Raw genomic sequence first — 13417 nt, 5'->3', positions numbered from 1 at the left:
TGTGCTTCGTTAGATAAGACTGTGAGACTCTTAGATCACGGCACAAAGTCGGGTTTTCTGCAGCTCTTCAAGGAGAAATAGAGTTGTTCATACTAGGGGTGTAACACAATGCCAATATATCTGTATCTGTATTCTGATTTAAACCTGAAGTTTTTTTTTAATAATTAAAATGAATGCAGTACTGTTAGCAGTGTGTGTGAATTCTGGCTTTGACAGTTCTTCAGCATCTACACGTCTGGTTTCAAACAGATCTCTTGTGAACCTTTCTGACAGGTTTTCTCCATTGGAACACCATGTCTGTTCATTCAGAATAACATATTTGTGTTATATCTTTGCTCCATACAGACTTTCTCCAAACCTGCCCAATTCATTCCAAAGTGAATTTATACCATATTTAGTCATATTTATGTTCAGATCAAATTCAAACATCTATAATTTTACTTCTTCAAGTCCACTGGGTCTCTTCAACTCAGAGCTTGTTGCGGATATGTTAAGGAAGTACAGCAAAAAAATGCTTCGGTGTAGGAGGATCTTGTTTCTACGCTTGGCTAATCGGCAAACAAATGTGCAGAGGAGACCCTAATTTTACTCAGCGTGTGTGGTAACACCACCCTATAAATTACATCTCAATGCAGAGCTAGATGCCTATTAAAAGACAAAGGGAAAGAGAACAGAGATAACGACTATTTTTTTCTCCCCAGTCTCACTTTTTATAATCTATGAATATGCACGGATGGCTCGAATCTGCATGCTCACAGTGCGCATTGTGATGATAAGGGTGTGATACATTTCTGAAGGTGTTTATTCATCCAGGTCAGCAAATTGTTCATAGATATAATAAAATAAACCATAGGCTTAAAGACTGCCATTCTGTCACTGGGGGGGATTTCAGTCGATGGCGCTCAATTAGCTTCAGCTGAGTGGTGAGAAATTACCCAGCAATTTGACTCCCACCAGTAGGTAATTCCCACCAGTGATGTTATACTGATTTTTGTCTGAGTCAGAATTACAGTTAGTGGTTATTCCCTTTCAGACAGGATTCAGAAGGTTTCAGACTGTTGTAAAAGGATACTCAGGAAAAGGACCTGTAGTTACTGGATAGTTTAAGGTCTGCTTGTCTGCTCAGGAAGACACTTTAATGCAAACTGAAACCATAATATCATGATCCAGAAATGGCAAGGTTAATGTGGTGAAGCGAGAGACTGTACCAAGGGAAACACTCAATCGCGCAACAACAACACTGTTTATGTTTTCACATGTTCAGGTACAGAATTAAATTCAGTTCTTTCTTGTTAGCCAGCTGAAGTCAGTTAAGAAACCTTGCCCCTGGAGTAGTTCACAGCTTTGGCCCAACAGATGTATCTCTGATGTTCTGGCATTAAAACAAGGATTTATTTGGGATGCATCTAACCAAGCCAACATTAGCAGTTAAAACTGTGAGTTTTTAGATTTATTGATTTATTGGCCAAGTGTGTTTACACACACAAGGAATTTGGTTCCAGCAGTTTGTGACTCTCAAAGGTACAGACATAAATAACACTATACTATACAAGAAAACAATGCAGACGATGAGATACAATATAGACAGAATTAGTATAAAATATGAATACAGAATGAATAAAATATATAAAATATGAATATAGAATATGAACGAGTGCAAATAACAATATTGTGCAATATTATGCTTTTTGTGCAATATACAGCAGTAAGACAGTTCTTCATAAAGGTTGTCCATGCTTTTATTGGGCTGGCCATAAGGCCTACATGTACAATTTTACATTTAGGCCTAATGTCCCAGGGCATGATATAAGTCAATAGAGTGACAAAAGTAATGCAAGATGCTTTGAGACAATATCCATTGATAAAAAATAAAGTGGTATACAAATAAAATTGAATTGAATTGAAAGCACCTGACTGTGTACACAGGACAGTTCAAAATGTCTACATTAAAAAGTCCAAACAAGCTACCCAGAATAGAATAAACTAAATGGTATAATTGTGGCAAGGAGAGTGTCGTTCATGTGAAAATAAAACACTGATTCTTGTCCAGTGAAATTTCCAGCGTTCTATAAGAGGCTGAGCCTAGATCTGATCAACTTTTTTTGTTTGTTACAATGTTAGATACACTAACGTGACTAGGTATTGAGTCAACACACATAAACACGATAAATGTAGAGAATGCTGTTGACATTTCAGTCCTGGTGAATAATTCATGATAATGGCTGTCAAAGATACTGAGAAACAAAGCTTGCGTATGAGAAGTGTTTGAAATGCAGAGAGAGACTTTCTGCCAATCCTGATACGAACCAGACACCTGTGGATTCACACAGATCACTTCAAGAGGAAAGTGTGTACGTGTGTGTATGTATATTCATCTTCCTATAATAGAATGTGGACAATAATGTTAACATTATAGAATCACAATCACATAATCGCGTGACTTTAATTGCATAATAAGATGGTCAACTGCACCCATCCAGATGGCATTATGATAATACAGTACATGTCAGTAGTCCAGCTGTGGTAGATATTACAGTTTTTGGGTTTTGACCATATGGCCGCAAGGATAGACGAATGCTACGAGAATCATTTTCAGTAGGTTTATGCATGTCCCACATTTTTTTATTTAATTTCATCATATTCGATATACGAATACACACACTACACCAAAAGGACCGGGCAATATCATGATGCAATATCAATATTGTGATCAATTATATTATATGAGATATCTGCCTCATAACAGTAGTTTTTGACAAATATGTTAGAATTTTTTAGTAATGACTAAATCTTTACATTTTTATTTACAGAATTTTAATTTGTGGTATTTTAATATAGCATAAAAAATTTTTAATTAAATGATTTTTATTTGTTGTGTTGTTTTTTTAGACATTGTTTATTGTTTTAGACATTAAATGAACGTGTTATGTACATGCACCACAGTCATATGTGATATTTATTGTGATATAACAGTCATATGTGATATTTATTGTGATATAACAGCCATATGTGCTATTTATTGTGATATATCAGACATATGTGATGTTTATTGTGATATAACAGTCATATGTGATGTTTATTGTGATATATCAGTCATATGTGATGTTTATTGTGATAAAGCAGTCATTTGTGATATTTATTGTGATATATCAGTCATACGTGCTATTTATTGTGATATAACAGTCATATGTGATATTTATTGTGATATATCAGTCATATGTGATGTTTATTGTGATATAACAGTCATATGTGATGTTTATTGTGATATAACAGTCATATGTGATATTTATTGTGATATATCAGTCATACGTGCTATTTATTGTGATATAACAGTCATGTGATATTTATTGTGATATAACAGTCATATGTGCTATCTATTGTGACATAACAGTCATATGTGCTATTTATTGTGATATGTCAGTCATATGTGATGTTTATTGTGATATAACAGTCATATGTGATGTTTATTGTGATATATCAGTCATATGTGATATTTATTGTGATATATCAGTCATACGTGCTATTTATTGTGATATAACAGTCATGTGATATTTATTGTGATATAACAGTCATATGTGCTATCTATTGTGACATAACAGTCATATGTGCTATTTATTGTGATATATCAGTCATATGTGATGTTTATTGTGATATAACAGTCATATGTGATGTTTATTGTGATATATCAGTCATATGTGATGTTTATTGTGATATATCAGTCATATGTGCTATTTATTGTGATATATCAGACATATGTGATGTTTATTGTGATATAACAGTCATATGTGATGTTTATTGTGATATATCAGTCATATGTGATGTTTATTGTGATAAAGCAGTCATTTGTGATATTTATTGTGATATATCAGTCATACGTGCTATTTATTGTGATATAACAGTCATATGTGATATTTATTGTGATATATCAGTCATATGTGATGTTTATTGTGATATAACAGTCATATGTGATGTTTATTGTGATATAACAGTCATATGTGATATTTATTGTGATATATCAGTCATACGTGCTATTTATTGTGATATAACAGTCATGTGATATTTATTGTGATATAACAGTCATATGTGCTATCTATTGTGACATAACAGTCATATGTGCTATTTATTGTGATATGTCAGTCATATGTGATGTTTATTGTGATATAACAGTCATATGTGATGTTTATTGTGATATATCAGTCATATGTGATATTTATTGTGATATATCAGTCATACGTGCTATTTATTGTGATATAACAGTCATGTGATATTTATTGTGATATAACAGTCATATGTGCTATCTATTGTGACATAACAGTCATATGTGCTATTTATTGTGATATATCAGTCATATGTGATGTTTATTGTGATATAACAGTCATATGTGATGTTTATTGTGATATATCAGTCATATGTGATGTTTATTGTGATATATCAGTCATATGTGATATTGATTGTGATATATCAGTCATATGTGATGTTTATGGTGATATAACAGTCATATGTGATGTTTATTGTGATATAACAGTCATACGTGCTATTTATTGTGATATATCAGTCATATGTGATGTTTATTGTGATATATCAGTCATATGTGATGTTTATTGTGATATAACAGTCATATGTGATGTTTATTGTGATATATCAGTCATATGTGATGTTTATTGTGATATAACAGTCATATGTGATGTTTATTGTGATATAACAGTCATATGTGATGTTTATTGTGATATATCAGTCATATGTGATATTTATTGTGATATATCAGTCATATGTGATGTTTATGGTGATATAACAGTCATATGTGATGTTTATTGTGATATAACAGTCATACGTGCTATTTATTGTGATATATCAGTCATATGTGATGTTTATTGTGATATATCAGTCATATGTGATATTTATTGTGATATATCAGTCATATGTGATGTTTATTGTGATATAACAGTCATATGTGATGTTTATTGTGATATATCAGTCATATGTGATGTTTATTGTGATATAACAGTCATATGTGATGTTTATTGTGATATATCAGTCATATGTGATGTTTATTGTGATATATCAGTCATATGTGATGTTTATTGTGATATATCAGTCATATGTGATATTTATTGTGATATATCAGTCATATGTGATGTTTATTGTGATATAACAGTCATATGTGATGTTTATTGTGATATATCAGTCATATGTGATGTTTATTGTGATATATCAGTCATATGTGATGTTTATTGTGATATATCAGTCATATGTGATGTTTATTGTGATATATCAGTCATATGTGATGTTTATTGTGATATATCAGTCACATATGATATTTATTGTGATATATTTGTCACATTCTTTGACTACAGCCTCCTTGATCTAACTACACCCCAATGCATGCTAGCGTACTAAACAGTATGTGAATGTAGTACGCTACGGCGGCGGTGAGCGCACTATGCAGTACGGTAGTATGCGGTCTGAGGGCTCTAGTGCGAAGGAGGATCTTCTGTCCATTCACGGTTATTTTTCGGCTATTCTATGGACGCACAACGTCTCGTTTCATCTACGGAAGTAAACACAGACTGACTCAGAAGGAATTCGCCAAGCGAAGTTATAATCTTTCTTCATTAAACCTGCTTTTTTCATCGGAGCAAAGTGAGTAAACAGTGCGTAAAGAAGTAGCTTAGCTTAGCTTAGCTTAGCTTAGCTTGGGTAGGTAGTGCTAGCACGGCTAGTTTGCGAGATAGCTTTCGCTTGTGTCAGTACGTGTACAGAGTGTGGACGTGTTTTTAGCTTGAGTTAGCTAGGGATTAAAAGTGAAGAAGTCGTTTTGTTAGCCGGGGAAAATATACTTCCAAGTTTGTGAGCTAGCTAATACGGTTAGCTTTGCTTTTCAGTGTTAGCCTCCTTGCTAGCTGTCAGCTCAGGTGAGTGTTTCTTTAACTAGCTCGATGTGCTGCTTTTCTAAGCTGATGTTGTGTTTACAACAGAAAAAAAAAACAATGTAGAAGATAACTCCAGAAGTGTTTTCTTTAGTTAATAACCTAAATAAAAATGTTTTCTCTCCGAATCACTTAGAGTTATTTAGCACCGTTTTGTTTTTCTCCAAAGATCCGGTTCACGATGGATTCATATCATGTGTTAATAACTTGTGGAGGTAAAAAAATGTTGTGCTTTCTGTAAAGTTGACAGTTTTGTTTCTTTACGAATGTCACCTTTTTTCCCCCCTTAATGAAAAGTGTTTTAGGAAGGAGAAGTGTTCTGTTCTCCAACAAATGTGCCATCGATTATTAATAAATAAATGCCATGACAATCTTTTTAACTCATGCAATGTTGTAGAACGTCTTCCAGACATGTTATTTAATGTTATCATTAAAGTTAAAGCACTCCTTCCTTCATCAGTTACTTGTTTGCTCTGTCTTGAAGTTAATAAGATAAAAAAAATAAAAAGTAAAATGGTAAAAGCATTACGTTTTAATGACCAGCCCAATGAAGTACACCATAGCCACTATATATATATATATATATATATAACTGACACTGGAGGCTCCTTCCATGAATGCCAAGTAAATGTCTTGTGACAGGAAAGTTCTATCAATAGCAATGCGATATAAAAATGTTCGTTATTCGATTAATATTCTGTACAGCATATTCAATTCAGTTCAAATTTATTTACAATTGACATTGTCTCAAAGCAGCTTTACAGAACATAAACATAGAACAAAAGAATTATATAAAGATGAATAGAATACAAAATTCAAGATTAATTATTAGATATATTTAAATGTGTATGTATTTATCTCCAATGAGCAAGTCTGAGGTGAATCAGGCAGCAGTGGCAAGGAAAAACTCCCTTAGATGGTAAGGAAGAAACCTTGAGAGGAACCAGACTCAAAGGGGGAACCTCATCCTCATATGGGTGACACTGGAGGGTGTGATTTATAAATATACAGTCTGATAAATGTTGTATTGATGAGGAGGTTGTTGTCCTCAAAGACCACATGGAGTTGGCATCTCCTCTTTAGTATAGCAGAGTATAACTGGAGCTGGAACATTTCTAGATGCCTCAGGATCCTCACAGAGTCGGCCTCATCTCGGTGGAGGTCCAAAATCTTTGTGGCACGGAAGACAATTGGAGTGTCTTCTGTACAAGTCTCTGTGAATGAGCGAGCGATAATAAAAACGATAATGTGTTAGATGGAGCTCGTTAATGTAAACTCTAGAATCCAAACCTTCTGACCAATCAGATATGAGAATTCAGTTGAAGAATACAAAATTCTATGCAGCTCTCAGATTGAGAACACTGAGACATGTTTTTTTTCTTCACACCTCTGGGGTTGATGGTTTAATTCCCGTCTTTGTCCTGTGAGGGTGAAGTTTCTTTGGGTACTCTGGTTTCTTCCCCAGTCCAAAGACATGCATTGTAGGCTTATTGGCATCTTTAATTAGTTCCTACTGAGTCAACTTTCATGCGTCTTAGTCCCCAACTTTTTGCGATGAGTCCATCTTCGATAGACACCAGGCTCCTTGATGGATATTTATTTTGTACGTTTCTTCTGACTAAAAAGTGTGAGAGAACATTCAGCGACTATAGAAATCTAAGAAAGAAAACACTACAAATATTCATTCAGTTCGTTGACTCTATTGCAGGATCTTGTGGCTTCGTATGCTGTGTGACGGTGCAGTGGATTGTGTTGACACACTGAATTACTTGATAATATCGCATTGTTACTACATGACATTTCATTACGTTTCCACTTCATGCTTGAGTCAATACCGAATAATATGACTCTATAAAATAATATAGGACATTAAAATATTTAAGAAAGACAGCATGGGTTGGTATTGAGGGGTGGTATCATTCTGCGTCTTGTAGTCGAGAATAATCAGGGACCTTCTCCATGACAACGTTGCAACATGTGAACGCACCATGATGGATTACGGTAATAGCGTCAGGTTGCCATGGTAACCTTAATAAACACCATTGTATAGCCGGTAAAGTCAGTAACTATGACAGATTAGAGCTAAGCTGATGATACATGGTGAATAACACCTTAATGTAAATAATGTCATCTCGGGGTGAAGAAAAATGGGCATTTAAGTAAGAAATAAAAAATGAAGGAATGTACTGATACGGGAAAATGCTAATAAACAGGGTGGAGTTCAACAGCCTGACACATTAACACCTTACATTTCCAGTTATGTCTAGTAAACTCTAAAGCTGTTTGTTTGTGGTTAAAGGAAAGAAAAGGATTTTCTGTTGGCACGCCTCCTACATCATTTGTTGGCATGAAGAAGGTGTTTAATTATAGATTTGGAGACTACAACACGACACAGTAGTCTTGCAGATCTTTAACCATCATCCATCCATCCGTTTTACACTTTATAGCACTGAAATACAAAAGTGTGAATAAGTCTTTTAGGTGAATACGCCACAACCTTCCATTTTCCCTTGACAGTTGATATGGGCATCTTCAGACATGTAGCATGATTTATGAAGACGAACACATTTTTGTCTCATTTTCTTTGTGTATTCTGTAATTGTCCCCATGTTAATTAAGTTCTCAGGGAGTTCAGCACCTCAGAGTTCAGAAGTCGTGAAAGATTGCTTAGGACACCATCCATAAATAATATTATTATTATTATTAAATATGAATATAAATGGAAACATGCCTTAGTTCCATTTTGTTTATAGGACTTTCCTCAGTTATTGTCTAAGATGAACAAATGTGAGCAAATATATAAAAAGCTGTTTTAACCCATTTTTTCTAAGGGTGCCGGTAATTTCTGGACCCGACTGCAACTCCAAGTCATCCAAGTTTTTACGTATTCCTCTCTGGGGACCTACTGCTCCTCCACCTGCCGTGTAGTAATTGGTTGCTTTCTCTCTCCAGCCAAACGTGAAGAAAATCAGCTCTCATGACTCTTTGTTTAATAAAGTGACCATTAGCTTCCTCCATGGCTGTGAGATCGATGCTGAACATATGAGGCATGATCCAGCGGTCCTTGGGTTTCTGCTCTGATCTGAGGATCGACGGAGGTTTTTTTTAATGCCCGGTTTGGAGCTTTCAGCCTCGCTTGAAGCTTAACCTGCCTTTGGAGTGGAGAGAGAGATCTGTGCAACACTTTCAGAATCGGTGCAATAGTTTCTAGAAACTACTTTGACAGTCACTGAAACTTTTGTGGCTTAGACATTTGATTAAGTCCTTGAGCTCAAAACCAAATTCCCCATTCATCTTCAGATATAAAGATTATATATTATTATCTTTATATAATATAATTACATAAAACATGTATGTAATTATTTTCATATGATAGCTTTACTCATGTTTGATGCATATGAATCTAAGAGGGCTCTTAGATTAGAAATCCGGTTAGACTAGGAATCAGAGCCGTGCTGTTGCGATGAGCACAAAGGATCTGAGTTTCAGGATAAATCATATAAGTGTATGTTCTGTCGGGTTATTTCAAACTTCACGGGATATTTCATAGAACAAACGTTTGTGTCAGTTGATCCCGTAGCTCGATTCAGTTTTTTTGCGAATGATCTGGATTTGAGCTAATAAACAAACATTGAAGGAGATATTCATTTCCAGTCGAACTTCCCAAAGCCGAGGCGTGCTTGCCTAACACTTTGTGGCCTGAGTGCTGCTGGCAGGACATTCGAGAGCTAAAAAGCTTCCTTGTGTCTGTGTAATTGTTTGAACAGCATGCTTGCCCTGGCTTTCTTCAGGCGATTAATCAGAGCCTAGCAGCAGCCTGGTGCCTTAAAGTTCAGTTAACACTCATTGCAGGTCCGCACCACAGTCACTGGTACTCAGTTAAACAGTTTTATTTATTATCGGAAATTACAACGGTATACGCAATACGTGTTACTGGTGAGATTGAAACACAGAAAATCGATTCTTTCTGTAAAGATAATTATTGGTGTGATTCACCAGTAGAGTAAATACAGTAAAGATTCCTGTGTCAAACAAACAAAAATGAGCACGTTCAGAAAAGGCGCCACTGAAAAACAAAAATTAAGACATAAGTGAGAAAAAAATGCAGATGATATTATCGAAACTTAGTGCGTTCTGTTACAAATCACATACATGGATTGGAAATTTCCTCCGCAATATGGTGTTTTTTTAACTGAACGAGATTTGAGAGTCGGTACGGTACATGTTCCTGCACACCTACACACACACACTGTGAAAGAAAAAAGGCCAATCCGAGAGGAGAACCTGCCAAAAACTCTCCTCGTCCAGAGAATATCTCCGTAATCCTCTGTAGTCACGCGCCAAAGCTCACTCCAATTAACACAGGGTTCCTTCCGTTGGTCCCTGATGCTGAATCATGCACTGCGATTGTCCCGAGGCAATCAGGAAAAGAGTATCGACAGGTGGCTGTTGCAAACCGCTTCTTTAATTACAGTCCCATGTCCCGTGACACACTGCTGACTTCAGTAAAAAAAAAAAAACAAAAAAAAAGAAATTTATCGATTAGTGATGATAGTAAAGTCGTACAGAACACCTCTTTATCATCATCACGTGGGTGGGGGTGGGGGGGTGGGGGGGGTTTGCTGGTTATTAAATTAGAACGAAAGCTAAGAGACCGGCAATGCAGAGCAAACACTCCCTGCTCCAAGGAAGTGTTCACCTTCCAACATACACAGCCTGAATTCCACTATTATGTCTAATATTAAGTACATCCTTGCTTTACGATGAGCTTTTCCATACATAAGTGTAATAAATTAGCATTTATTACCATACCTTTAGAGTTCACTGTTTGATTAAGGTCAATAAAGTGCTAGTGGCAATAAAATGTTCTTAGTTTTTTCCTCATGTCCTTCTCACTGAGGTTTTTCTTTCCTTCTTGCATCTGGCTTGCTAATCAGGGATCTAAATCTATATCCAGTGTTCTATAAAACCATTGTAAAAAATAGCATATAAAGTTGAATTATAGTGTGTTTGTGCGTTCACGTTGTGTGTAAATAAGCAACTATGCTTTTGGGCTTCATGGTCAGAATATCAGAGTATCAGGTAAAGTGATGGTATAATATAATATGCTGAAGAAATGAGAATGGTTTAAGATGTATTATGTTATATGTATTGATGTACGAGACACGGCTTTGAAGTAATACCTTTCCTGCTGCTATAATGTACCGTTTAGTGTCATTCTCTTCAAAAAAAAAAAATCATCTCAGAAGTCATAAACAGATGCTGTGATGTACTCTAGAGCTGTAAAATTGGGCTGTAGCCGCAGTTGGCATGCTGTGAGTTTTGATCATTCCTCTAATCGGGAGATTTCTACCACTTGTCTCTGTTTGACAGCATGTATCGCTTGCGGGCGTTGACAGCAGTCACGGTTGGGACGGTGCAGTGTTCACGGCGCGTACACCGAGCCAGCACGCGCTCGCCTCAGCATCGCAGATTGCTTCTGGCTGCTCTGGCAGGAGTAACGGGCATCTCCGCAACTACAGGACTCCTCTGGACAAAGTAACAACATATTATCCTACCGCACGTTCTTCATTTCTGCTACTGCTACCTCTCTCTCATTCTCTCTCTCTCTCTCTCTCACACACACACACATAATGGTCTAGTAAACAAACAAGGCACACAGCGTGCTTGATGAAGTATAAATAAACCCAAAAATTCAAATGTGCAAATGCAAGAGTGTGCAAATTGTTCGCGTCCCAATTGTAGTGTATAATCCTTTCCTTTTGTCACCTGTAATTTCCAGAGTAGGGGCCGCAATCACCTTGTACCAGCTCTTGCTTTTGCACCTGCTTGTCTTTTTCATGTATAACTGTGTTATCACATAATCTACAGTGTCGGAGTCAGACTGCTGACAGATGTGCATGCAGGAGCGAGCTAAGTGCTCATCAGTTTGTTGACATTTATTTAGAAACAATTGAGTACAGAGAAATAGTCTAAAGTTTAGCACTGATCCAGAAGGGAGGCATCCAACTGAGAAGAAACAGCTGCTTGTGGTGCAGCTATTTGTCCAGTCGCATTTTAATTAGGTTTAGAGTACAGCTTTTGTTGTTATTAAATCCAAAGTATTCAGGGTCTGTGTGTGTGTGTTATGTGCAGTCACGGGTGGGATTTTAACATGAGAAATATTGTATACAATGTAAACACTGTATACAATGCATAGCTTTTCTGTATCTGTGCGGTCACATCTTCCATCATTTTCTCCCACGATTCATAGGACTGAAACATAAAACTAGTACGTAGGCCAAGCAGTATCAGCTATAGCTAGATTGTGGTTGTGTCTGGAAATTGTACATCCGCTGTGTGCATCGATATTTCAAGAGCGTTTTAGTAACCAAGATTTGTATCCTGATTGGCAGGGCTTATGCCGAGGCAGCCTCGTCTGTCAAGCTCGAGGAGGAGCTGCACGAGGAGGAAGCAGCGAAAGACACGAACGCAGATTCTGACAGCATGGTGGAGTCCGGCAGCAGCGACGAGGATGACGAGAGCTCAGAGAGCAAGAAGAAGAAACAGAGAGTTGGCTTTCGTGACCGTAAGGTAATGGTTGACATGACATCGTGACTGACCTCCTCACCTGCTCAGCTTAAAGCAATTCTGCATTCGTAGCACTAACCTGACTAAGTCACATTGCCTAAACTTAGCAAGGCTTTGTTGCTGTAGCACATTAGTCAAGAAAACAGTCACAATAATTTATAAGTAGCCTGATTACCTTGTGTGAATGGTGCATCTGTAGACTAATATGCAGTGCATAAAACTTCGTGTCTCAGGGAAAAGCAAAGTAGATTTTTTTTAAGCATTATTAAATTGACATCAAGGCGGCGTGGTTATTTCGAGCTCTCGTTCTCCCTCTTCCATGTTTCTCTGTGCGTGACAGTCACTGTGAATGAAGCGTGGTTTTCCCACTCTTCAAACAAACCATTGAACTGTCTGCCTACTAATGACTTCAGCTGTATCAAACGCTGTTGTGCTGGAGTACTTTTCGTGGACACAGCTGTAAATTGTGTATGGACTCGAGTGCTGCCTCATTGGGATGCACATCATCTCGAAAAGGAGAGAGCTTTTCACTAATGATATGTTTATTTAACATCCGCAGAAATATTTAGTATTTTTTTATTATTTAATATGAATAATAGGAAGCATATTTATTAATAGAAGTAATGTTTCTAACAAACGGTAAATAAATAGGAAAAATACCAACCATTTTTCTTTCCCCCTAATCTGTTCAGTTTAGTAGAGCTTGGCATGTTTTAGCTGTCGATGAGTAAAACCTGATGTGGTGTTTGTTGTATCTGATGTTGTAGCTCATCCTCTAGAAGTTTTAACAATCTGAGATACTTTTCTGCTTACCACAGATGTAAAGCATGATTATTAGCATTACTGTCAGTTTAAACCAGTCTGGCCTGTGTGGCTGTCTTTCTGTCTGTGTGTGGCTGTCTTTCTGTCTGTGTGTGGCT

The 13417-nt window shown here is 36.5% G+C and overlaps 1 protein-coding gene across 2 annotated transcripts in view; it reads left to right on the top strand.

Annotated features, from left to right (window-relative positions):
• Positions 1–5454: 5454 nt before the first annotated feature.
• Positions 5455–13417, top strand: part of micu1 (mitochondrial calcium uptake 1) — a 35219-nt gene continuing 27256 nt past the window's right edge. The window contains exons 1-3 of one of the 2 annotated variants that reach the window (XM_060871822.1): positions 5455–5640; positions 11301–11465; positions 12323–12500. In XM_060871822.1, coding sequence (XP_060727805.1) covers positions 11302–11465; positions 12323–12500 — 342 coding nt within the window. In that variant the 5' untranslated portion in view covers positions 5455–5640; position 11301. Of the gene's footprint in view, positions 5641–5779; positions 5913–11300; positions 11466–12322; positions 12501–13417 lie in introns of those variants that run through there. The other variant, XM_060871823.1, reaches the window with a different exon arrangement.

This window comes from Tachysurus vachellii, chromosome 6 (genome assembly GCF_030014155.1).
Source record: "Tachysurus vachellii isolate PV-2020 chromosome 6, HZAU_Pvac_v1, whole genome shotgun sequence".
Classification (NCBI taxonomy): domain Eukaryota; kingdom Metazoa; phylum Chordata; class Actinopteri; order Siluriformes; family Bagridae; genus Tachysurus; species Tachysurus vachellii.
This window is presented reverse-complemented; position numbering and strand designations above follow the sequence as displayed.